The sequence below is a fragment of the Agelaius tricolor genome, unplaced genomic scaffold (genome assembly GCF_023055355.1).
Source record: "Agelaius tricolor isolate 1412-34295 unplaced genomic scaffold, bAgeTri1.0.p SCAF_22, whole genome shotgun sequence".
In the NCBI taxonomy this organism is placed as follows: Eukaryota; Metazoa; Chordata; class Aves; order Passeriformes; family Icteridae; genus Agelaius; species Agelaius tricolor.
Genome location: NW_027269282.1, coordinates 2,407,769 through 2,433,144, shown reverse-complemented (window position 1 = coordinate 2,433,144; position 25,376 = coordinate 2,407,769). Strand labels below are relative to the sequence as shown.

Sequence of the window (25,376 nt, the reverse complement as noted above, 5' to 3'; positions counted from 1 at the left end):
CTAGGAAGGCTGACTGGGGTGCACTTCATTGCTTGCCTTCCCTGCCTTTAATCTGGCTACAGAAACTGTCACATGCACCATAGTTTGGGTTGAGAAGAGGGGTTCTGTGACACTTCCCATGTCTGCTGCTGCAGAGGAAGGGTGGTAGTTAAGTTTTCATTGGCAGGTGTAATTTTTTAAGCTCCAGAGGGAAAGGGTGACCTCGGGTGTAATGGGAATGCTGCAGTAAATGACTCCTGGGTAGGTGGAAAAAGATGTTGACAAATGTCTGTTCTGCTCTGCTTATTGGCTTGCTCTCAGCAAGTCTGCTTAAAACCTCTGCCCAGCTGGGACGGGGATAGATGCTGGAGATGAATAGGGATGCTAAGTTTTTGGCTCAAACACTGTACTTGAAATCCAGTCTGTGCTTTTGAAGTGTGTGTCTTAGTTCTGGCCCTCCTTCACCAGTGTCACACGTGCATTTCTCTGGAGTCAGATTTAGTAAAAGTATGTTTGTAAAGCACTTCACAACCTATGAATGCAAATGCTGTATCACTTCCTGTCATATGCAAACCTCTTTTGTTCTTCTGTCACGTTTTTTTTAATGTTTCAAGCTCGTTGCTGTAGACCTGTGCTGCCTGGGAGGTGCAAGGAGAGCAGTGTGCTGGGCCAGCCCCTCTGGGCTGGGAGCTGTGTCCCTCTGGGGATGCAGTGCTCGGGTTTCAGTAACACAATGCTCTGTGCAGCCATGTGTGTGTGCAAAGAGCCAACTGGCTGCAGCTCCCGCCGTGATGCTCGGCTGATTTGGCAGCAGGATTGATTCTGTCAAGTTACAGTCCGGGAGTTAAGTCCAGCTTCAAATCCTCTCCCTTACCCGCTCGAGGAACTTGGAGAGGGGAGGGAGGCGGGAAGAAGAGGGGGGGAGCTCTCTGGGGACTTTGTGTCATTATTGGCATGGAAACATTTTGTGATTATCAGCAGCAGGGTAGTGGCAAGGGGCTGATTATCTGTCATGTCGTCAGCATAAATAACCAGTGGGCCCCTGAGCAGGGCTCCGCCTTTGTGATGGCTTCACGTAATCGCTGCGGAACAGTTTAAAAGCAAGCAGTGCAGAAAAGCAGCTGGACTGATCCTGACCCTAACTGATGTTGCCTTTTCTCCCCTCACCAGAAGAGAAATATGTCACCATCCAGCCGTATGCCAGCCAGGGGAAGGATGAGATTGGCTTCGAAAAAGGGGTCACCGTGGAGGTCATCCAAAAGAACCTGGAAGGATGGTGGTACATCAGGTAAAGGAGCTGTGCAATCTGCAGAAACTGTGACAATGAGCCTTTCTGATCATTCTGTAGCTGGACAGGGAAGCCCAAATTGTTCATAATGCCTCTTGAAGAAATTTAAAGAAAAGTCTGAGGCAATTGGATGGTGACTAAAGTAACACTACAGTGTCTGCAAAGGCTGTGGGCCATTCCAGTGAGGAAATGCCTTAACTTGCAGTTTTAGAGGGTTTTTTTCTTGCTTCAAGTTAAAAGCCCATATCTGAATTAAGATCTGTGAGACCTAACAAGGCTTTCTGTTGTATATAATTTTCATGTGTTTCCAGTATAAGAGTTACTCTGCAACCTATTTAAATCTATTTATAGCAATGCTGAAAGGCTGGTTGTGATCTCTTGAGCTGTTTGGGGCAAGTAGTGCTACTTTCAGGGATATGAGATCAGTTTGCTGGCTATAGCCCTTGTGCAAGCTTACCCATGGTTTCAGCTAATTTGCTTTGATTTTTGTCTGTCTACATTGGATATTCCTAATGTAGAGGGACTGCATTCCAAGGGCACGTGAAGTTGTTATTGTATATCAAATTTTGTTATGTAGTTGGAACAGTGGTCCTAGCAGAGTTTTGCCTGAAAAATCTCCTTTACAAATGCTTATGGGGAGACTGTAAGTTAGATATTGTCTCAGTGATGTAGGGTGTCAGGGTGAGCACTTGATGAGAGATTTCTTCATCTAGGTTCACACAGCATTTGGGTTTTAGTGCTCTTCTGTGGTTCTGCCCCTTGTCTTGTATCTGTGTGTGAACCTCTCAGTGCTGTGACATCCCATTTCTCTTCAAACAAGATGTGATGCAACAAGTAGCTTAAAATGGAAGTTTATCTCTCAGCAGTGCAGAACATCTCATATAGTCATCTTTTTCCATTCAACATGTAATTATAGTGATTTTTTTTCCTCTTTCCCTCCCCAAGTTATAGCTTGCTTTTGTTTGAATGCTGCTTGATTTATTGGCTATGGATGAGGACTGTGAAAATGCTGACTGAAGCAGTGTTGTTGTTTTTCTTGATTTCCCTTACTTAGTAGAAAAAAAAAATCAGTTTTTTGTCTAATGATCCCATGGAGCAAATAAGCTAATAAAGATAGCAGTGGAGCCAGGAAGGCACTCCAGATAGGAGGAGCTCAGAAATGCCTGGGTTTGGTCAGGTCACATTTTTTCTCCATTAATTGTCTACAGAAGTGGAATCCAAAGTCAGGGATCAAGCTCATAGGTTTTTCTGAGGGGAGAACCATTGCAAGACACCTCTAGTTTATTTTTTTATTTTATTTCTGCAATGTAGCCTGGTTACTACTGTAGGTTTCCCAACTCCTACAATTAGTTGAATTTTTTTCCCCTTTATCTCACACACCTCTTTGAGTCAACCCAAAAGACACATTTTTCTATACACCAGCAGTGCCTTCTGGAGCATGAGGACATTTGCTGCAGTGGTTTCCATGGCATCTCCATTCATGGAATCTGCTGGAGGGACAGTGGATACCCCAGCCACCCCGTGATGGCTGGGGATTGCAGCATGTGCTTGGCTTTCTTGGAAGAGGCATTTTGATTTGAAAAATCCTTCTTCTTGTTGGAAGATGTTATGTGCTCCCCATATGTGTGACAAGTATAAGGGGTGCCAACTGTGCTCCTCTCTGCTGCTTTGGAGCACTGTGCTGCTTTCCTCCTCTAAACTCTTAGAAACAGGTTGGTTTTTTTCCATGGGCAACACTTCCAGAAATGTTGATGATGTGATCCATCCCTGCAAGCTGGTCCTTTGCAGCCTGGGTAGCTGACCTCCTGCTGTTGTGCTGTTTGTTACATGTAAACTGCCCTGAATGCTGTTAGGTAACCCTCAGACAAGGATTCCCTTCCTGCAGAAATTTGCTTCTCTGAGTACTGAGTGCCTTTGAAGGAGCAACTCATTCTCCTCTTGTGAGTGTGAGTGGAGAGGGAGCAGGAGGAGAACGTTGAGGGAGGGAGCAGTTGAACTCTGGGCTGGATAACAGACTGAGCACACTTCAATGTGTAGAGAGAGAAACAAATCCAGTAGTTTGTAAATGAAATCCACCTTAAAGACATTAGCTTGTTCCACCTTAAATATGTAATTTCTCCAAATTCTTGGCCATGTGCTGGTCCTCATTTCCTGTCCTTCTTTTTCTTTTCTTTCTTTTTGCTTTTCTTTTTTTCTTTTTTTTTTTTTTTTTTTTTTTTATTTCCCTAGTTTGCTTCCCTCTGGAATAATTCCAGTGCTCTGGAGCTGGAAAGCAGATGTGACTCTCAGACTTACAGAGGCACTTCTGACTTTTTTTAACATTCCTATGGTTTTAATCCATGTTTTCCTTCACGCAATATAATCAGGGAGGGTTTTGGAAGCATGAAGGAACCAAATCACTGCACCTAATTCTGAGACCCTCCCAATTCAATGCTGTACAAGCTAGAGGCAATATTGGTGTCTGTCTTTATGCTGCCCTACATGCATTATGACTTAAAAAAAATCAGGACTAGGGAGAAATGAAAAAAGGCTCTGTCCTGGGATCCTGCTTACTGCTGCATTGAGTTCAGTAGATCTGTGCTTCCCAGGGTGCCCATAGCTGGCATTAGCATCCCTCATTTAGATCTTACTTTGTCTCCAGGTGGCAGCAACAGATACAATCATGTGGTGCCCAAATGGACTGACTGCAGGGCAAGTTGGTACCAATATACTAAGTAAAGCTTTTTTTATTTGTCTTCATGTCCTTCCTTTTGCTCTGAGCCTCAGCCCATGAGAATGAAGCACAGCTGGGAGGTGCTGGCAGCACTGAAATGAGGAGGAATCTAGGATGGGGTTTCAAATGACTGCAGTAGGTTCTGAATATAAAGGAAGGAAGGAGGGATACTTGGGAGTCAACTCTTAAGATGTGAAATGAAAGTTGTTACTGGTTCAGGACTTTGCCGAAATTGATTAACAGTTGTTTTAGTTCTTTCACCTATAAAATGGGGAAGATCAAGGAATCTTCCAAGGTTATTCTTCAAAGGGCTTAAAGATTAACAAATTCAAGGACTAAGGTAAAAAATGTAAGCATATTTCACTTACATAAGTAATTGTTATTTGTGATATTGCAGAAATAAACCAGTAGTTTCTGGTAACTACTGCTCAGCCTTAACTTCAGGTTAAATTGGCTGGCACAGGAGGAAGTAGCCCACAACAGCCTCTCTGCTGAGGGTATGTTGCCCAGAGTTATTAACTGTCCATCTGTTGCTGCTGTTATTCATGGGGAGAAACTATGTGAGATCAGAGGTGTTTGTAGCAGTGGGGTTACCCAGGCTTATCCAGATACTTACAGCTGGCAGGAGAACCTGCCTGTGGCAGGACCTGCCTGTGGCTGCCTTTCTGATCTCAAACATGTTAAGTCTCCCACAAACTAAGATGGATGTAAATTGTTTTTTCTCGCTGATTTTGCACAACAGATGACAACCTCTACATAGTATAAACTCAAAAATGTTCTTTAAAAAAAACTCCCTTGATGCAAAGGCAGCAGAGAGCATTGATCAGCAGCTCTGCAAAAGGGCTGTCAGTTGCAAAAGGAAAGAAACCAGAAGTCTTCAGGGCTGGAAAATGGCATTGGGTGATGCCTTGACGCAAGAGGAATTGTGGCATGTATTTCCTTATTTCCTTTTCCTTTTCTGCTAGGCCTCAAACCAAGCCAAAAAAAGCTTCAAAAGGAACAAGATTGAATAGATCCAAATTGCTTCTTGACATAGCATCACACAGTGGATGCTCTGTATATTTTTAAGTCAAATCAAGTTAGTACCAGGTTGCTACTTCTTGTTAGTCTCCATGCATCACAGAAAGCTCAGAGCTCTTGGAATGATTTCCTTTGACATCAGAATCATTGGAAAAACTTGCCACTAAACTCCCTGAGCAGGAGAGATCCTACATATCTACTTTCATGTGTGACAGAAGGCAAGTATGTAAGGAGAAGCAGAATCTCTAGTATCCTGCCTAGTCTAGGTGGGTGAGAAGGAAAAGGCAGGATTTTGGACAGAAAGATCCCTGTAGTCATTGCTAGAGTTGTATTTGCTTTTATACAGGAAGAGTAATAAAGAAGTCTAGAGAATCAAATCTACACAGCATTTTCCTGTTCTCCCTGTAAAGTCCCAGAGCCACTCTCAAGTGTGTGGATGTTGTGAGGAAGACCAGGATGAGATTTGATGCAGAAATCTCACTGGAAACCTCAGAATCCAAGTGCTGTCATAACAAAGAAGCTCACCTGCCAGGAAATTATTTGCTCATATCCCATGTGCCCCAGCTCTTTCCTCTACTGTCTAATGAGGCTCCCTTTTCAATAAAGAACCTTAGAGCCCTACTGTTTTAACCTTTGTATTTCCTGTAGATTTCCTGAGCACCAGGATTTTGATGGTGCCTGCTTTCTCACTTACACTTCAAGTGCCTGCTTTGGGTATCTTGAGAGAGTAGAGAGAAGGTTTTCAGTGACTCTCCCTGTAGCAAGTTAGGGTTTCATTAGGGAAAGCAGAGTTCATCCACAGGGGTCCTCCCTGGAGTCTGATTGTAATCTGAAATCCCTGCTGAGGTGTTAGGAATGGCAGGAGTTAGAAAAAAAAATCTTCCCTAAAGCCCAGTTGTGGAAGAATTACCTCAGTTTGAAGTGTAGCATGATCAGCTCAGGATGGTGTTTCAGGAACATGTACTGGATTCAGGTGTCTGTTCACATTTCCCAGTTTATTTCTTCAAATTGCCTCTAGCTTGTTCAGGAAAATGAGTCTCCATCAAAGCCATTTTTCCTCAGATAAATTGTTTCTCGATCTTGCAGTGCTAGAAGAAGCTGCAGTAGTTTAAGAGTCCCACATGTTCCATGGCAGAAAGCTGCTCATGCAGAGCTGGGAATTATGGAAGGAGGGCCAGTGTTCTTTATAGTTTCAGGGAGGGAGGCTTGCACAAGGATCTTAAACTGCAGGTGCAGGTTCTCTGTACAAGGTGTTGTACACCCTTATTTTAGCCCATATTCAATCTGAGTTGCCACTAGGAAGTTTAAAAACTATTAAAATATTTTACTTACTAGTTTGCTTTTTTGCTGTGTGGGAAAATACTAAGTTTGCCTAGTACTGTCTAGGGCAGGCATAAAACAAACTGGTGAAGCTCTTTACCTTGTGTGTAACTATTTCTTGTCCAGAAAGGCTCCTTTCTTAGTATGATTTCTTCTACACAGTTCACTACTGGTTCAGCTGACTTTGATATGTCTAATCAATAGATAATAAATGAGTAGAGACTACAAAATCTTGTTTGAAAACTGCAAACTTTGACGTTTTTATCCATCACTTTTGCTTTAGCTGTTCTACCTGAAATGCATGAGAAGTCTGTGTTTGATGCGGTGGTGTTTCTTTTTGCCTCTCCAGGTATCTGGGCAAAGAAGGCTGGGCCCCAGCTTCATATCTGAAGAAGGCTAAAGATGATCTTCCATCTAGGAAAAAGAACTTAACTGGGCCAGTGGAAATCATAGGAAACATCATGGAGATCAGTAACCTCTTGAACAAGAAATCATCTACTGACAAGGAAGCTCAAGTAGAAAATGAGTCTGCAGAAACTCACATCACCAAGAAGGAAATCAGTTTGCCCATCCTGTGCAATGACTCTAATGGCAATGCTATGATGACTCCAGACAAGCAGGCTTCCAAACTGGCCCAGGGATCCCCAGCCATAGCAAGGATAGCACCACAAAGAGCTCAAATAAGTAAGGCAGTAAATTAGTCCGGGTTTTCACAGGCTTGCAGTGAATTCCTGTTCTCTACCTTTCAGGGTTGGCATTGTCTGTCAGCTAAGGTCACACATGTTCTGGCCTTACAGCCAAGTCCACACAAGCAGACCTTTGCATAGCCTGTAGATGTATCAAGAGGGACTCCAAAATGTGATCCTTCACTAGTAGTGATAAAATTTATCTTCACTTTATACACAGGCTGGCTGGTGGTTCTTTATTTTAGCCTGCATGTATTTACTTAGGTAATTTTTCCAGAGAATACTTTTTTTCCTTTTGAACACTCTAAAATGTGCCCTTCTAGCCCAGAAATGTAGATGATGTGATTGCATGTTCAAGTTGAGGAGACCACCTGTGTCTTCTCTTGCATTTGGTCTGCTGTTTTCCTGGGGGCAAGTTGCTATAATGTTTTTACTACTTCATCTGCAAAATGCAGATGCTGATGCTATTCTGTGCAAGGAATGGCAAAATAACAGGAGATAGGACAGTGTGAGTTTTTAGTGAATTACTTCTACTGCTGGGGGGAAAATAGGTATTAGTCAGTCCTTTGTTATCCAGTCTCCAATGGAGCTGATCAGATCCAGGAGAAAATACAATCCACTGCTTTCTGGCAGTGATTTCCTCTTAAATTTGCTGGCTTAGCAGAGATGAATAGCTAAGCTACCTTGGTATTTCTAATATATTCTCATAGTTTCCTATCTTGTTTCATAGAGATGCCTTAAATATTGCAAATACTGGCTTCTATTCTCAAACTGTGTAACAGCAGAGAGCTGCTGAAAAACATGTTTAGCAGTACTTGTGAAGTTAAATAAACTCTCCCTGTTCCCTTTCCTACTCAGGTTCTCCAAATCTAAGAACAAGGCCACCCCCACGAAGAGAGTCCAGTCTGGTGTGTATTGGTTTATGGTTTATCTTAGCAGTGGGTAGGTGTCTGGGTGCTTTGTGAGACTTTGTGCAGCTCCCTTGTGGGAGGGATCCTTTATCCCTCCCTTGTGGGAGGGATCCTTTATTTGCATGACTGTTCATTTAATTGTTTAAGTGTTGAGCAGACCTCAGGACATTCTAATGATAAATCATGTTTTCTGTTATTCAAAATGTTGCCCCAACTAATCAGGTCTGAGGGGAGAACAGGGTAAAGCTGCTGTGTTCTGTGCATTAAAACTTGTTTGGCTGACTCAGAAGGTTTAAATGTCTTCTGGGTGTCTTTAGCCCAGACTGAAGTTTCTCACCTTCTCTTGTCTTAAGCAACTGGGAATGTGTCCCCTGCTTCCATTGCTGCCCCCTTTGAGGTGGCTGAGCTTCACTCTTGTGCATGTTTGAAGTGGCTCAGAATCCTGTGGAAGGATGTGTGCTACAGGAACAAGACCCCTTATGATTTCTTATCCCCAGAGCTAGCATCCTGGAGGTTTGTACCAGTTTGAGGTTAGAACTGTCATCTTCAATAGGAACTAGTCAGTAGTGTATTTATACACCAAAAATGTCATGCTAATAGCTTGTTTATCTAGGCAATACATAGTGTTTCATCTTTGCTGTACCCTTTATGAGCCGTATGTGATTTTTTTCTTGTAATTTTTCTGTCACCAGAGATGCTTCTTAACAAACTACATGAATAGCATATTAGCATTTTCTTCCTATTTTTCTTTGCATTATTTTCAATTAGACTTTGTTTTGCCAAGACTATGACACTTAATCCCATGCTAAAAATAACAGTGATATTATATGTGAAAGCCTAAGCATATCTGCTGTTTTCAATTATCTTCTTTTAATCCAAACCATCCTATTATCTGAAGGCATTTTATTATGCTGTGCTTCTGCTGTATTTCAGCATATATAGTGCAGAAACATTCAATTATAACATTGTTAGACATGGTTCCTAAGGTGCAGAACTGCATTCTCTGTGAGATGCCACATGCTGTGCGTGATGAAACATCAGCTGTTAGTTACAGAAAGGGTATCATAGAAATAGAGGAGCAGGAGAAAAAAGCACAGTGTGTGATTTGCCCTTCTCCCATTGATGGCTCAGGATCATTTTGTGTCTTTGTCTGCCCTGTGTTGGTCTGTGGATGCTCTGACCTATGGTTCTTTCACAGAACCCTGAGTAGTGAAGTGCAGAAGCTGTGCAGATTCACCTAGCTGCCCTGCAGATGGGCACTGTGCTCATCTGAAAAGCTTTCAATATTGAAATTCCTGAAAGGACTCTTTTCCCATTTATCACCTTATAAAATCATTGTAGCAAATCTAAAATGTGGCAGCTTAATGTAAAGGCACTTAGCTTTTGGAGGAGTCTGCTATGCTGCCAGAATGGCTGTAAATAGCAGTGTCTCACTTCTTATAGAGCCTTTACCAAGGTTGTGTTGGGATTGAGTAGAGGTTCTGGGTCTGCTATGGGGAGGAACTGGAATTGTTTTGATCAAGCAGTAAAGTCCTTCCCTTCTAGCACTTCAGCTGGGCAAAGCTGGGGGTCTATGATATTATCCTTGTTTCTTGCTGCGAGAGATGCCCATTAGCTCACATCACTCACTAATTCAGATTGTTTAAAAAGTCCAGCAGCAGATATGAAGCAATGATTCATTGGGATGACATTTTAAGATAGTGTATTTAATGACAGGCAGAATCTATTAGGGGTCTGTTGCAATGCAAATTTCTGCAGTGGCATGTCACCCAGAGCTGAATCTTTCTGGACAAGATCTGAGGGTAAATGGGCTGCTCTTAGTGTGCCTGCAGTGGCAGCTCATGCTTCATCACCCACAAGTGCAACATTTTACTATTCAGGTAAAGATTATTACAGTTTTAATAGTTGGTGAAGGTGGCATGAACAGTGCGTACGTTGAGAGGTTTTTCTCTTTTAGCCCATATCAATACATCAGCTCCTGTTCAGGAGAACTGGGCAGTTAGCATTAGGAAGTAGCACAGGAAGAAAGAAGAGTCTTAGTGAATAAAAGCAATTTTTTTTTCATACTGCTGTTTAGCTGACTGTGTCTTTGGTTTAAATGAACAAAGCATCCTATTTGCCATAGGGTTTTCAGTTACCCAAGCCACCAGAGCCACCCTCTGTGGAAGTGGAATATTACACCATTGCTGAATTCCAGTCATGTATCTCTGATGGCATAAGCTTTCGTGGAGGACAAAAAGCAGAGGTGAGCCTTAACAGTGTATCTGGAAAAATTGTAATATATATGTGTTGCATGGGAGTGGACTGGAAGGGCAGGAGTGGGAAGCAGTGAGTTGAGATTTTTGTCTAAGTAACATGTTCCTTGTTACCTCTTAGGTTATTGAAAAGAATTCTGGGGGCTGGTGGTATGTGCAGATTGGAGAGAAGGAAGGATGGGCTCCAGCATCTTACATTGACAAGAGAAAGAAACCGAATTTGAACAGAAGAACCAGTACATTAACCCGCCCAAAGGTTCCTCCCCCAGCACCTCCCAGTAAACCAAAGGACTCTGAAGAAGGAACGACTCCTGGAGCAGTTTCTTCAGGAGATACCCAGGACTCTCCCCACAAGCTGAAATACGAAGAACCTGAGTATGATGTCCCTGCCTTTGGCTTTGACTCGGAGTGTGAAGTGAGTGAAAGTCACCATGAAGAGGGCACTCCTGAAAAACGACTGTTTCAGCCCCTCAAGCCCTCACCTGTGTCATCACTTCAGAAAGCTAAGTTCAAAGTAGGAGAGTCATCAGAAGAAGTTGCTCATGAGGAAGAAACCATCTACGAGAATGAGGGGTTCAGGCGTTATGTGGAAGATGCTTTGTCCAACAAGGAATCTAGTGGGGATTCTGATTCTCAGAAAAGCTCCTCTCTGTCCTTGATCCGAAGGAATTCTCCATCTTCCAGCTCTCCGAAATCATCACTCATGAAGCTCAAGACAGACAAAAACATTCAGCCTGATCTTGGAAAATGTCACTATTCCAGGAGTGAGGAGACAAAACCGAGATCAGCTTCAGATGTCGGCTTACGTAGCGTGCCAAGAACAGTTATGAAGAAAGATCCCGGGCAGAGTCCTTCCATCAGAGCAAAGCCAATCGTTAGGCCCAAACCCTTCCTGAACAAGGCAGACTCTCAGAGCCAAGAAAAGATGGATATTAGCACTTTAAGGCGTCAGTTGAGGCCAACTGGGCAGCTCAGAGGTGGACTCAAAGGTTCAAGAAGTGAGGAGTCTGCAAGCCCCCCACGCACAGCTTCTGAGAACCAGGACGACCCTGTTCGGAGAAGCTCGGCTGATCTCATCACAGCTCCTTCCCGTGGTGTCTTCTGCTCCAGCCACACTGCCAAAACTGAGCAAGAAAATGACTCCAGATGTTTCTATGTGACCACTGACTCATACCAAAAGGTACAGGATTCTGAAATTTGCTTCCCAGCAGGAGTAGAAGTGGAAGTGCTGGAAAAGCAAGCTAGTGGATGGTGGTACCTGAAGTATGGAGACATGGAAGGCTGGGCTCCTTCCCATTATTTGGCTCTCCCTGATAACCAGCGAGAAACTACATCAGCAGAGACTGATTCCTCTTTTGCCAGGAACAGGAAAAATGAAAACAAGTCAAACAGTTTAGAGAAGATAGAGAAGAGGGTTCAGGCTTTGAACACCATCAACCAGAGCAAACGTGCAACGCCACCCATCCCAAGCAAACCTCCTGGTGGCTTTTCCAAAGCATCAGGGCCGGTTAAAATGAGGAACGGTGTGAGGCAACTTGCTGTCCGTCCGCAGTCAGTGTTTGTGTCTCCACCACCAAAGGATAACAACTTGTCGTGCTCCTTGCGCAGGAATGAGTCTTTAACAGCCACAGATCAACTTAGGACCGTCCGTCGCAATTCCTCCTTCAGCAACGCCTGGTCACAGCCCGGTGACCCAAAGGGAAAGCAGCCAGAGCGGCTGGGCACGGAGAGCTCTGAGACCACCTCCAACCTCCCCACACAGAGGAACGGCATCCCTGTGTCCACAGTCAGGCCAAAGCCCATTGAGAAATCCCAGTTCATCCACAACAACCTCAAGGACATCTATGTTTCCATTGCAGACTATGAAGGGGATGAGGAGACTGCGGGGTTTCAGGAAGGTGTCTGCATGGAGGTCCTCGAAAAGAACCCAAACGGCTGGTGGTACTGCCAGATAATGAGTGGTGTGAAGCCATTCAAAGGCTGGGTGCCCTCAAATTATTTGGAGAAAAAGAACTAATGTTGCAATATCTTTAACCTCCCTAATTTATACTGTTCCTGCTGTGTACATGTGGAAAAAACAATTGCTACACAAAAAGACGTTTCCCTGTGCTCCAGTTTGTACAAAGAAGTCTATATGAGGACAAATCTGCCATGTTCTGGAGAGGTTTGTGGGGTTTACGTGTTGTAAGCAACTACGAGGAAGATGCAGCATAGTCAAATGCCTTTTTGTGAAGTTGTTAATAATCTTGTATGTGTAACAGGGTATGACATCCCATCCTTCCCATTATTGATAGGAAACCAAATGTGTGCCTTTTGTGAGAGAAATACACATGCATCTACCTGGGGAGTTCTGTGCCAAACTGTTTTACAATCTTGGCTCCCTTTCTCCTCATTTTTGTCAATACGTGGAATACCCAAGAATTTTGGAAGCTTTTCCACAACTTAAAGTGAGAAGCAAATGAAAGTTTCTGAAACACAGAGGGACTCTAATCTTTTGGAGATGTTCACTTTTTTTTTTTTACTATACTCAACAGTTGGTAGGTCCAGAGTTGGAGCCTTTTCATCATGGAGAGTTTTGGTCTCTGACTTCAGTGTTGTTATGGCTAACTCACCGGAAAAGGCCATCAGGTGGTGTGGGTTGGGGGCTTTTTGTTTCCTTTCATTCTGTCTTGTTCTTTGAGTTGGGATTTCAGGTGTTCAAGGGCAGTGATGCCTACTGGTGCTTGTAAAAACAAACCTTCAAACCCCTTGCTTAAACACATCTATTACTGTGTAGGCTTCATGTTTGGTTCTGTGCCTGACTCCTGCCAGGTGACACTGGTTAATTCTCTTCCCAGAGTTAGGGTTCTCAAAAGTTATCAAAGTCAACAAAGTCCCTTAAGACACTAAAGACAAAGCTGTCAAATGTGTTAATTCTTGTTTTGCCCTCTGGTCCAAATCCAAGGGTGCTGATTGCTGGCAGGGCCCACCAAGATATTAATGAGAAAAATTTGTAACCTTCTGCAACATCAGTGTTTACAATGAGTTGAAAAAAAAAAAAAAGCCATCAAACTCAGTCTGCACATAATTTGTATATTTTTGGGGAATTGCTTTTGTGTTTTGTTTTTGTCTTTTCTGTGCATTCTGGGTTTAGTGTATTTTCTTAGTGTGTGTGTCTGGTTTTATAGAAAAGACTTAAAACTGAAGTAGGAGCCAAATATGTGTTTCTGTTCCCACTTGAATCCAAAGAGTACATTTGTACTGGAAAGTGGGCCTGGGCTTCTCAGGCTCAGAGATTTCATATCAAAGCAATTTGGTCTACAATGCATCTAACCAGGAAGCTGCCTCTTCTACTTCCAGTTCTGTTTGCCTTTTGTAACTCATGTTTTGAAATGTGGCACACGGTGTGGGTGGTGTGGGAAGTGGAAGAGGTACCCATCGGAAGGGGCTAGGAACACGGAGTTATTTGTGAGGTAGCCTTGTACTGTAAACATAATTTACTAAATGCCTACTGTGCTTAAGGAAGTCATGCTTGGGGGTTTTCTTAAACGGCCTTGTTAATCACTCAATATCAATATCTAATTCCTTTAAATAATAGGCAGCATTGTAAATCTGTTCTACGGGAGGGTGGGGTGGGGGGGGACAGAAGACCATTTCACTACTGGTTTACACAAAGCATTACATATCCTTTTTTCCACCAGAGTTTCATACTGATTTGGCTTGGAAGTTGAAGGTTATAAAGGCTTCAAAATAACTGGGATCAAGGGGCTGAGTAAAACAGCACAAGACCATATGTTACTGGGGATGTTTCACTGCCAAAAAAATAGGAAATTTATATGTTATTCTTGTCTTTTTCCTCTTTTTTTCCTTTTCTTTTTTTTTTTTTTTTCTTTTTTTCTTTTTTTCTTTGTGTGTGTACGTGTGTGTGGTTTGGGGGTTTTATTAATTTCCATGATAACACTGAGAGAGTTGCCTACAGCTAATGTGGCTGATGTCCTTTCGGTAGCTGAAACAACATCCAGGTGCCCCAGCTACAGGCTACAAACAGTGCTGTGGTTTGAGCAGCTCTCTGCGTGCAGGTGGGAGGGGAGGCTGTTTGTTTGGGATCCCTTTAAATTGTGGTGGCAGGAGAAGGAGGTGTAACTGCACAACAGCTCATATCCCGATGCGGGGTCCTCTCTGTATGTTGATGTCTCACCATGCACTGTGTAAGTGCATGTCCAGTTAGCTTCATCTCACTGGATGTGTGTCAGTGTGAGACATTGTGGCCCTGTCTCTCATACTTCTCCCCATTTTTAGTTGTACTAATATGGTAGCAGCCACAAAAGACTGCTGGAGCTGTTGTGAGATTATAATAGAAGTATTATATTCTTCTGCTGGACAGTATTAAATAGAGCAATACATAGAGTTATCTGCTAGATTGCAGTACTAATAGTAGTGACTTAGTGATTCGTATTAATGTTATGATTTATTTTAACAATAATGATGCGGAAGTGGTTCATTATTTTGAATTAATGCACTTTAACAATAAAAGAAACCAAAATGGAAGCCAATGCAGAGAACTAAGTGCATTATTTAAAGGTGCAGTATATAATTATCATTTTCTTGAAGCACATATTTATTAAGAATTAACTTATTATTTAAAGTATTCTAAAGTTTTGTTTAAAGACATTCCCACTAGGTCATCTCTTTGGGGGGATGTAAAGCACAGCTCCCAGATCTTCTGCATTGAGCCACTGAATTCACTGAGTATGGTATGGTCTGACATGAGCCCCTATCCAAGGAGGGAAGAGCAGCAAGGAGACAGAAGAGCCCAGACTGCTGGAAATACTCACATTTGCATCCAGCAAAGCCAAGCCCTGGGCACCTGTGAACTGCAGGAGTCCTTGCAGGGTGTGGGGTGGCACAGGTGTTTTTGGCACAGTTGCAGTGCCTGGCTGCCATGTGCCTTGCACAGGGCTGGCCCCAGTGGATGCAAGTTCTCAGCGAGGTTCAGGTTAGGAGGCTTCAGGATCTGCCTGAGACAGATGTCTGTCTGTCCCACAGCTCCTGTTCCATCTTGCTGGCTTGCTTCTCCAGCTCTGGCTTTTGCAGGGAGGTGGTTTGCAGTGCTCAGGCAGGGCAGGGTGGCACAGCATGAGACTGCCTGCAGTACTGCCAGGGTGTTCTTACACAGCAGCAGCTCCATGGCTCAGTTGCTGCTTTATCCCATCTCAAAGGCTTCACACCCTCCTGAGGAGAGGCCAGACCCTGTAGATGGGCTGCAGAGCCACACTTGTGGCCTCCCTCTGCCCTCACCTGTACCAGCAAAAAGGATGGGGTGCAGATGGCCTATTTGGTGCCAGAAATTATTGTTGGCCACCACTTGCCATGCTGGCTTCCACCCTGGTGGAAAAGCGTCCATTTGGGTTTCCCTTCACTTGGTAGTTGTTTTGGCTGCTTGTGTTTAAAAGGGCACTTTTAAAACAAATACTCCCAATGTAATTTTTCCCACTCCTGTCTTACCATTGTCATAGCATCTTTCACTGAGGTGTTCTCTCTTTTTTTGATGCTTTCAGCTGAGAGATCTCAGAAAAATAATTATTTTTTCCATTGGCGAGCAGCTAGTTTTGGTCGGTTCTACCGATACCTGAAATAGCAAGCCCTTCACTCTTAGCTGTGAAGCAGAGGGAAGGGTCTTAAGCTACATCAGCAAAGCTGACTGCAGGGCAGGAAAGCCTGGCAGAGTACTCAGAGGGCAGTGTAGTGTTAGAAGTGTTTTAGCTCTTTTCTAAAAATGTTAACGTCGCCTTATATTTACTAAATTTGTCAGAACTGACACTGGATCAAGAGCAATATTTAAATGTAATGTACACCTCAGTGAACACTCAATGCAGAAATCAATAGTACTGTTTAAATTTCTCTTTCAGATTGTTAAAAGGAAGAGTCTGCAGGGCTTGAGCAAAGCCATTTGCAGCTGAAGGGGGCCCTCCTCTGGGGGGAGAGGCAGCTGCTCGTGCTGTCTGCTCTCACCCACTCTCTGTATTTTCCAAAAAGTCTTGAATTTGGACCAGCAGAAATTCCAAACTCCAATGCCAGAGAACAAAATTAAAGAATGTGAAAATTGTGTCTTGCTGTATACTGCAACTTTAATAATAATGAGCACTTCTGAGTTCGTTATTGAGGTTTATATAATGCCTGAAAAGTTTATTTGCTGGTTTTCCTTGTCTCCCCTTTCAAAACACTTCCTCACAACAGCAAGAGTCATGCATTTTGTTAGGAGTCCTTCCTCATGGGAGGCAGTTCCTGTTCATTGTTTTAGCTGTCACCCCATGCAGTCCTATGTACCAGTTCTTTGCAAGCCACACCTTTCAAGGTAAAAGAGATGATGGGCACATGTTGGAGTACTCAACTGGTGTGTCAACAGGAAGTTTTTAAATTGATGTATTCAGTAGCAGCAAATACACAATAAGGAAAGACTGCGATTGTCTTGCAGCTAGACTCTTCAAAATGGAAATTCACATCTGCATGGGTATAGCTAAAAAATGCATTTGTCCCTTGTGGATGTGTACCCCAAAGACTCCTTCCATTATGATGCTATAAAGTTTGACGAAGGCATTATATAATTGTTTTCATCACTTTCAGATCTTAATGAATCATATTTTATTGTAATATATATTCATTGCTTTCCTCAGTTAAAAAGAAAGTTACTGCTTTTATCTTATATGAAAAACAAGGGAATTTGATAAAGCATTCATTATTTTCATATTACTAGTATTAACAGAATAGATCTAGTACTATTTAATTTTAGATCTTCATAGCTAGCTTGTTAATAACTCATATTTTCCTGTGTTGTATCCTACTATTTTTTCTATTTTTTCCCGAATATTCTGCATTCTTGAGAAAAAGCAAATCCAATGAGTGGATAAGTGCAATATTCATAGAATAAACAGGCCCCTCATCCAGGACTTGGAGTGGAACGTGCAGTGTGAAATGTTTGCAATTCTCTATTCATGCACTCTTAGGGAAGGGGAAATGCAGGGGAGGGGGCAACTGGATGAAAACAGGACCCTTGGGTAGGTAGAGACTGACAGCTGGGGTGGCTTGGGTTGGGAATGGCTGCTTTCCATAAACAAGTATCACCTGTTAGTGGAAGCATAAGGATTATGCAGCATGTTGCCAGGATTATGTATAGAATGTGCATTAACATCCTTATTAATACAGGACTTCTGAGCTATGCTTGAAACACTCTGTATGTCATCCATGCATGATTCTGTCTTCTGGTTTGTCTCTGCTGGATGATTCTGTCTTCTGGTTTGTCTCTGCTGGTTAAGTCCTCTGTTGCACTTCAGATTTGGTGGTAGCTTCAGAAGGGAAAATAATTCTGCTGGTGCAGTCCCAAGTTTGGCTACTGCATTGTTACTTGTATTTATTGCAAGAGCTATGGAAATATTTTTACAGGTCCTTACTTTTCCGTCCTTATTGTTAACCTAAGAAGAAAAAGTCTCCCTTTTATCTGGATTAATTCTCACCTGCAGAATTTCACAGATGTTTTGAATATTGATTTCATATTTCTTGGCTTGCAAAGGTGGATCTCTCAGGTCCTAAATAAAGCTGGGCAGAAACTTTGCTCTTCAAAAGAGATATTGTATTAAATTCTATTTGAATGGAAGGAGAACTTCCAGCTGTCAAAAATAATGTGACTTTACAGGTAGCAGCAAAATCTACTACCTTTGAAAAACTGGACTATTTTTGTAAGGTGCAAGAGAAATGTGAAAGCCAGAGCACTTGACTCACTGAGCTCTGGAAAGTACATCTCCTGTGGCTCTAGTTAATTACTCTGGAGAGATGTACCTCAGTTTTCTGCTTAATTTTTGTCCTGCTGTTCTTAAGTTTGTCAAAAAGCCTTAATATTACCAGAGACCTTTGCATTCAAACAGAAAAACGTAATTCTGCAGCTTTACTGAAATAGTATCAAACACATGATTTTGGAGAACCTCTAATACATTACCAATTAGGAATCTGGTTTTGAGGAGCCAACTTAATTCTTTCACATGCCCTTGTCTAAACTGGCAAGAGGCCCACGAGCATCAGTAGAGTTACACTGACAGAAGGCCCTTGTGGGTGCTCAGCATGGACCGTTCTCAGCACAAGCAAGCTCTGTGCACTCTGTTCCTACACCTCCAAAGGGTGCACAGGGCTGCTTAGCCTTGGTGCTGCTCTGCCATGATCCACTGTGCTGCAAACCTTGCAGCTCTTTAAAACCAGCTGGAGCTTTGCTGCTATTTGCTGGTGCTTTTCCATCACCAGCAGCTCCTTCTCTGTCAGCTTCAGATGCTATTTAGCCATGTAGTGAAGTGCTGTGTATCAGTGCAGTGTTTGATAGCTGCCATCAGTACCAGTAGGATGATCTGAGAGCATGTGTTTGTCTAAGTTATTTTGTTTTCATTTGCTCTTTGTTGCTTGCTAGAAGCAGGGACCAGCACTGCGATGATGCATGGGAATGTGTCCGCACACTTGAACTGTTTGATGGCCTCTGCTAACGCTGCCCAGTGCTTGTGCTGCTCTTTCTCTCCCTCTGTGCTGCTCAGCAGTCGTGTCTGTTGTGTGTCTGTAATTTTCAAACAAAGTACTGTACGTAAGGCCGGATCCAGGAGCCCCCAGTCAGCTGACTTTGGCTTGGGATGTTTGTTGCTGTTGCTGCTTTTCCTCCTCCATCTTAGACCCAATTTGGAGCAAAGCACAGGTGTCTGTAAGAAGTCACCTGTAACTTTGCTTTGGGGTGTCAGTTTTGCAGGGTGTGCCAAGAGTGGAACAAGGAGCTCTTTTCTCTTGGGTGCCCTTGCATCAGGGCCGGGACTCCGCAGCAATTCCTGGAGCAGAAGCTGCGCCGCACTGCGTGCGGACATGGCTGGCATCATCAGAACAAATTAGTTTCCCCATTTTATATTGTCAGGGCTGGGCTGGTCCCATCAACTGTGTTCTTCATTTGTTCTTGCATCAAGGTAGTGTTGATTTTTAGTTGGAGAGTGCAATTTTTTTGTTTTGTGTTTGGTTTTTTTTATAAATAAATTTGGTTTAAAGCTTCACACTGGCGTTTTACAGACCTGTTCTTGTCAGCATAAGCCACTACTGTCCTGAGTTGAGACTCCTGTTTGTTACTGAATTAAAATTATGGGAATTATGTTGATCATTTGGAAAGAAATTAGAAAAGAAATTAGAAGTAACTATATTGGCAGGGGGAGAGATAGATAAAATATGAGGAAAAATATGTTTCTAATAAGGCCATGAATTATTTGGTCTGACACTGCAGGTGCTTTCTCTGTATAGATGGTTTAAATACATCACTGCTCTGTGACAGGATTTTTTGTTAGTGAGAAAAGTTGATTTTTTTCAGTCCCTAATATACTATGGTAATCTGTATCCTGAAGCCACCGATCCACCAACAGAAGACAAACATAGGTTATCTGCTTGTTGTCGTTGAGGCAGTTTGTGTGTCTGGGAGTTTGTATACACCGAGGTTCAGCTGGTGGACTGGGCAAGCATTGCTGTTCTAAACCTGTCCATGTTGGCAGGAACAACTTGGTGCTAGTAGTGCTTCTGGAAAAATGTTGGCTTTAGTGACCTTTCCCTGATGCTCAGGGTTGTTGGGTTACAATGGTACCTGTCCTGCTCCCTGTTTGGTGGAGGAGACAAACAGGTGGAAGGGCGAATCACTTGGCACTGTAAGAAAAATTTTAAAATATAATATTTAATATTTAGGTAAATATTTCAGGTTTCTCCAGATATTCCCCATCAAAGCTGTTATTGACTCTGTATTTGATGACTGAAGGGTAAGCAACATGGCAGCATTCTCTGTGCAAACAGTTCTTTTGTGGTTGGAGAGCTTGTTCTTGAACTGCTTCTGGGTCACCAGGGAAGTAGTAATAAATAAACAAAACCCCTAGAGGGGCATTCAATTCTGTCCTGACTCTGGGTCCGCCAGAATACATTAATTCAGATAAATAATTTGTTTCTGTCCCCTTGAAGCAGGACAGAAAAGAATAGTGCAGTCACTGGAGCTTAGCCTGTAGCAATTAGTAAACTGGAACAAATAAAAAAGAAAAGAAAAATAAACCTTTTAAAAAAATGAAGTATTTCAGTGAATAGCTGACTTAACTACTTCCTGTCTTGGACTTTCAGGGAAGGAGGAAGTTAGAATTGTTTCCAGTTGCTAGGAGGAATTTTTCTGTGTCATGCTGATCAGGCTTGCTGAAAAGTCTTGCTCATTACTCGTGATGAGCTCAAACCTGGAATATTTGCAAAAGCAAAGCACGTGTAGCATTACAATGACTTTTTTGTACTGAGGGTCCAAAGTGGGGTCAGTAGTGTACAGAGTAAGCGCATTTCTGCTGTCTGGCTGACTTGCACATGACATAAGTGTTGTTCCTTTAGTGCAGATTTAATTGCAGACAGCAATGCTTATTACTCTGCTAGCAGTGTTTAGGAAGGATCATGTAGATGAGCCTCCTCACTTAAGGCTCAATATCAAATATCATATCAGGAGAAGTCCTGCCAGCAGCTTGATTGATTGCTGCTTAGGCTAAAGTTCAGATGTGGGTAACTCCAGGTGGGTGTTGAAAGCAGCTCATATGCCTGTGTACATCTGTAGCTGTTTCCAGAGCTGTTAATTAGCCCAGATTATCTCTGCAAAATGTGGGTAGTGAGTTACTGGGAGCCTAAACCTGTTGGTGAAGGAAGGCTGAAATTTGTTTGAGCTATTGTTCTCCTCTGCATTAGCAGAGCAGTGCCACATGTCTGTACTAGAAGCTCCTAGAGGGTTTGCTGTCCCAAAGTTTTAGTTGACCAAAAAGAAAAAAAAAATTGATCTAGGCCTGGTCTAAGTGAAGTTTTGCAGTGGATTTCTTGGGTGGTTGGTGTTCTTCATGTGACCTTGAAAACTAGATGCTGTTGTCATTTCTGTGTTGGTGTAGAGCTCCATTTTTTAGTGGTTAGGTGGTGGGAATGTACCTGGGGGAGCTTGGAGTCTTGGGAGAGTATGTCGGTGACCAGAGGTAGAGAAATGTGTGGCTGGTCTTCGTGTGTGTGTGGTCAAGATGGTGACACTTTTTTGTCTTTTGTTTGTTTTGTTTTAATATGGGAACCAATTTGTCTGTTCTGCTTCGGAAAAGGTCTAGAAGTTGGTGTGGTTTCTGTTGCAGTAAATATGAGAAGGAGTTAGCTGAGAGCTTTTTTTGTTTGTTCTTGGTTTGCCTTTTTTTTTTAAGAGAGTTTATGGGCAGGAGACCATTTAGTTTGTTTTGGGTTGCAAGTTAAGCTGAGAGAGAAAGAAAATGAGTCTGGGGAAATCCTTTTTTGTGGTAACAGCTTTGGACCATATTTTGTTGTGGCCTCTGATCCAGCTCCACTGAAGGCAGTGGAGTGAATATTGTTGATCATGTAGATGTTAAAGTTTTTGGTCATGAATTAATTCTTAGAGAGGTGATAGGTATCATGACATTCACAGCGTGTCATAACAAATGTGAGCTAGGGACAGAAATAATAACTGTAGCTTCAAGCATTGCTCAGTTTTTGTTTAATGAACTTGAGATGCTGACCAGTTGGATAAAACTGTTTGTACAATGCACAACTCCTGCAAAGGTACAGATGTGCTTGAGTCTATGAGAGGTTTTCCTAGAACAGGAAATCATATGCATTATAAAAAACATTGGCTTTCTCAGTCATCCCAGTAAAACTGAAATCCAGAAAAGTGACACTTTCTGCACTTAACAGCATCTTTTGCCATTGATGGCAAGAGTTACTGTTAATGAGGGATTAGATGCCCAAGTCTGTCTGAACTGGCACAAAACAGATCTTTTTGTGACCAGTCCCTGAGTCTGTGTGTAAACATTTGTAAAGACTGGATGCAGATTACAGTACTAGTTAACAAAATGAGCAACTTTTCTGTGGGCCAACATAAAAGATGTATTAACAGTGAGGAGAATACAGATCTCCTTTTTGCCAAATGACTCTCTAGAAATTTCCCTCGGGCTTCAGCACAAATCAGCTGGGACCTGTGAGGATTTAGATGATATATATGGTACTGGGGGCCTGTTTCTGTGACTGGGATAACAGAAGTGTGGCTTTATATCAGCAAGAATTAATGAAATCATCATAGCACAATGTTTTCATTTGCTCTGGATATGACAGTGGTGTGGGGAATGAGCTGTGAAAAGCATAAGCTCCCCCTTCATCCAGATTTGCAGACTTTACTTGACTGCAGTGCCCAGAACTATTTCAGAGCTGTCCTCATGGCTGTGCCCTGTGTGGGACAGGGAATGCACTCAGAGGGGCTGCCCTCCTCTCTGTGCCATGACCAACTGCTTGCTCAGAGAACTGCAAAACAATGTAAAGCAATTGAAGTTGGGGATTTTTCCCCTAGAGCAGCATGTTCTAAAGCAGTGAAGTAAGAACAAGTGCTTGTTTGGGAAATTTTAATCATGTCTCTGCAAAGGTGGAAACTCGGCATGGGTCTCTCAACAGAGAATAAGGAACACCATCTGACTTGGGAAATTGTACATGTGAAGATGCAGAACAAAGACTTCAGATTACTGTGCCTAAAAGTAGATCTCAGCATTTCTCTATAGGCATTTGTTAGAGCTGTTGTTATTTTGGAACTGAACGGTATTTAATAATGGTTAATCAGGATTGCTCAAAAATTCCTGCAGGAAAGGAAAAGACAATTTGAGTTCTGGACACTTATAGGAGAGGGAGTTGTAAGAAACATAAAATATGGCCAGGTGCTTTATGAACCTAATTTTTCTTCTAGGATTATCACAGGTCCTTGTGATTGTGTCCTGGCATACACTAGTGCTGGTCAGTGACACCTCTTTGCAAAAATTCAGAGCCATGCATCTGATGGGCATATGTGTATTGGAAAAGATGAGCCTAAAAAGGCCTTGGAGTAATCTACAACTGATAAAAGAACTCCTGATTTGCATGTTCCAGATATGCTGAAAGAACTTGCATTGAGGCAACTTCAGCTCTTTTCCAGGCATCTGCCATCTCCCTCCCTGGCAGCTCACCGGTGGTGGAGGGTGGCAAATGTTGGTGGAAAGGGAAATTCAGGATTCATGCTGTCACTGCTCTTCCTGCTCCATGCCTGAAGTCAGAGCTCTGCTGGGCCACAGCAGGACCAGACCTTTGGCACAGTGTTTGCCATGTCCCACAGGGCTCTGCCAAGCACTCTGAGTGACCTTTGCTGACCTGGGTGCTGCAGCCCAGCCAGGATGCTCCCCCCTCCCTGTGTGCAGGACCCTGGGAGGTTGTGAGGGACTGCCAGAATTTGAGAAGTGTTTTCTCAGAGAAATTACAAGTTCTTGCAATATGAACCTCTAATGTTTTCAAAGACTCAGGCAGAAAGGACTTGCTAAACAAACTGTACCTGTCATCTCCCAGTTCATTGATTGCTTGGACCAAAGGTGGTGCTAAATCTGATCTTTGTCTGTAATATTTATATTTTGTTGGGCTTTTTTTTTAAGTGTTTGATAAAACAGATGCAGTGTCCTTCTTACATGAGAAATTTAGTCCCAGCTTGGGACATGGCAAAACTCCCTGGACCTCCAGGGCCCAGGATTGTTGCCTGTTACCATTTGAGCAGGCTTGCAGTGTTTGGGGGGAGGTGGGAAAAGGGTACTCTATCTTCAAATGCTTGCAGACTGTAAGAATTGACTTGTGATTTGTTTGTTTGTTTGTTGGTATTTTGTTTACAATGCCTCTTATGCCCTAAGGAAAAATAAATTTTTGACCTTTTTAATTGTGATCCAGTTGGTTTGTTTTGTGGGGTTTTTCTTCTAATTTTTTCAGTACTGTTTTGATTCCACTTGAATTCCACTGAATTTATCTTTCCCAAAATAACTTTTAATTTGTGTGTTCATGCAATTGCAAATTTCATCTTAGGCTAAATGGATACAGGACCTTGTCTTGTTCTCTGGCCAAAGTTGTTAGTGTATGCTGTATTTTTGTATTTTTTTCTATTCCACAAACTTTATGGAGAAGTCATTTGAGCCCTCAAATGTGAAGAACTTTAGTCTGTGTTGAGCAAGTTCTTAAGGTTCACAGTACTCAAGGAAGGATGCTTTTTGGAGAAGGATAGGTCCAAAATAAGAAGAAAAGCATACTTTTACCAAAGTGGTCCTTGGGTTCTGTGATTAGAGTTGCTCTGCAAGGTGGGATGAGCCCTGTGTGCAGTCTGCAGAGCAGGTGGTGCTTGAACATGGGGTACTGAGGTCAGATCCTGCAAGGTTTCTTGGCACTGCTGACTCCTCTTACCCGTCTCTGAAGGTTGGAGGCCCAGATAGCTCAGCAAGTAGAAGGTCATTGCTGTGCAAAGCAGCAGATGGGTAAAACTGGAGTTTCTGGTAATGGATCCCCTCTCCTTATGCAGGGACATCTCTTGGGGATGCCAAAGGCAGTGGATTAGGGGATATATTGGGTATATAAGGAGGTTTTAACAAGGGATGTAATATAGAGAGATAACAAGGTTGTTTTTTAGCTCTTCCCAGTTCCCAGCCTGACTGTAGATGTGTGCTGGCATGTAGGTGCCCCAGGAGTCCTGTTGGGGCACCCCAGCTCTCTGAAGGATGCCAGGAATTGAATTTGATACAGCACACAGTCCTGGACACAAACGTAGTGCCAAGTGTGACTGGAAACTGTGCCCTCTCTTCCCTTTGTGTGAGTGAGCCAATCAGCTTGAAAGGGTTTTTTTGGGCTGATGCAATTTGTTTACTAATGTATCCCCTTGTACACTGTAATTCACTGTTAATACTCACCTCTTGCCCCTTTTTCTCGGAGAACCACTACCAGAATTGTGCTGCACTCAAGACTGAATTTTTCTGGTCCTACTTTATTGTATTTGCAGTGTGTGTTAGAATCGATCTCGGCAGGAGCGGCGGCTGAGCTCCGGGCCGGGCGCCGGGCACCAGGTGGCGATGCTGGACCAGCGCTGCAGCTCCTGGACCACTCTCGGAGCATCCTCCCTCTCATCTTCCTCCGCCTCCTTCTCGCCCGCCGCGGGCTGTGCCGCAGCCGAGCAGCCCTGCCTGAAGCAGCGGCATGGGCTGCGGTACCCTGGCTGGGGAAGGTCAGTTCTGCACCACGGCTGGTCTTGGTGGAGAATCCTTGGGGAGCAATGGCGAAATTACAGCTCTGGTTTGGATGTGGGGAGGGCAGGCAGGGCAGGGTGACTCCAGCGATGCTCAGCAGATG

The 25,376-nt window shown here is 43.1% G+C and overlaps 1 protein-coding gene across 7 annotated transcripts in view; it reads left to right on the top strand.

The window, feature by feature from the left end:
* The window catches only part of SH3PXD2A (SH3 and PX domains 2A), a 245,823-nt gene extending 221,898 nt beyond the window's left edge, over nucleotides 1-23,925 (top strand). For 6 of the 7 annotated variants that reach the window (XM_071446391.1, XM_071446389.1, XM_071446393.1 and 3 more), the window contains 5 exons: nucleotides 1,150-1,267; nucleotides 6,670-7,004; nucleotides 7,865-7,914; nucleotides 10,043-10,162; nucleotides 10,294-23,925. In XM_071446391.1, the coding sequence (XP_071302492.1) occupies nucleotides 1,150-1,267; nucleotides 6,670-7,004; nucleotides 7,865-7,914; nucleotides 10,043-10,162; nucleotides 10,294-12,189 (2,519 nt within the window). In that variant the 3' untranslated portion in view covers nucleotides 12,190-23,925. The remainder of the gene's footprint in view (nucleotides 1-1,149; nucleotides 1,268-6,669; nucleotides 7,005-7,864; nucleotides 7,915-10,042; nucleotides 10,163-10,293) is intronic. The other variant, XM_071446390.1, reaches the window with a different exon arrangement.
* The last annotated feature ends 1,451 nt before the right edge of the window (nucleotides 23,926-25,376 follow it).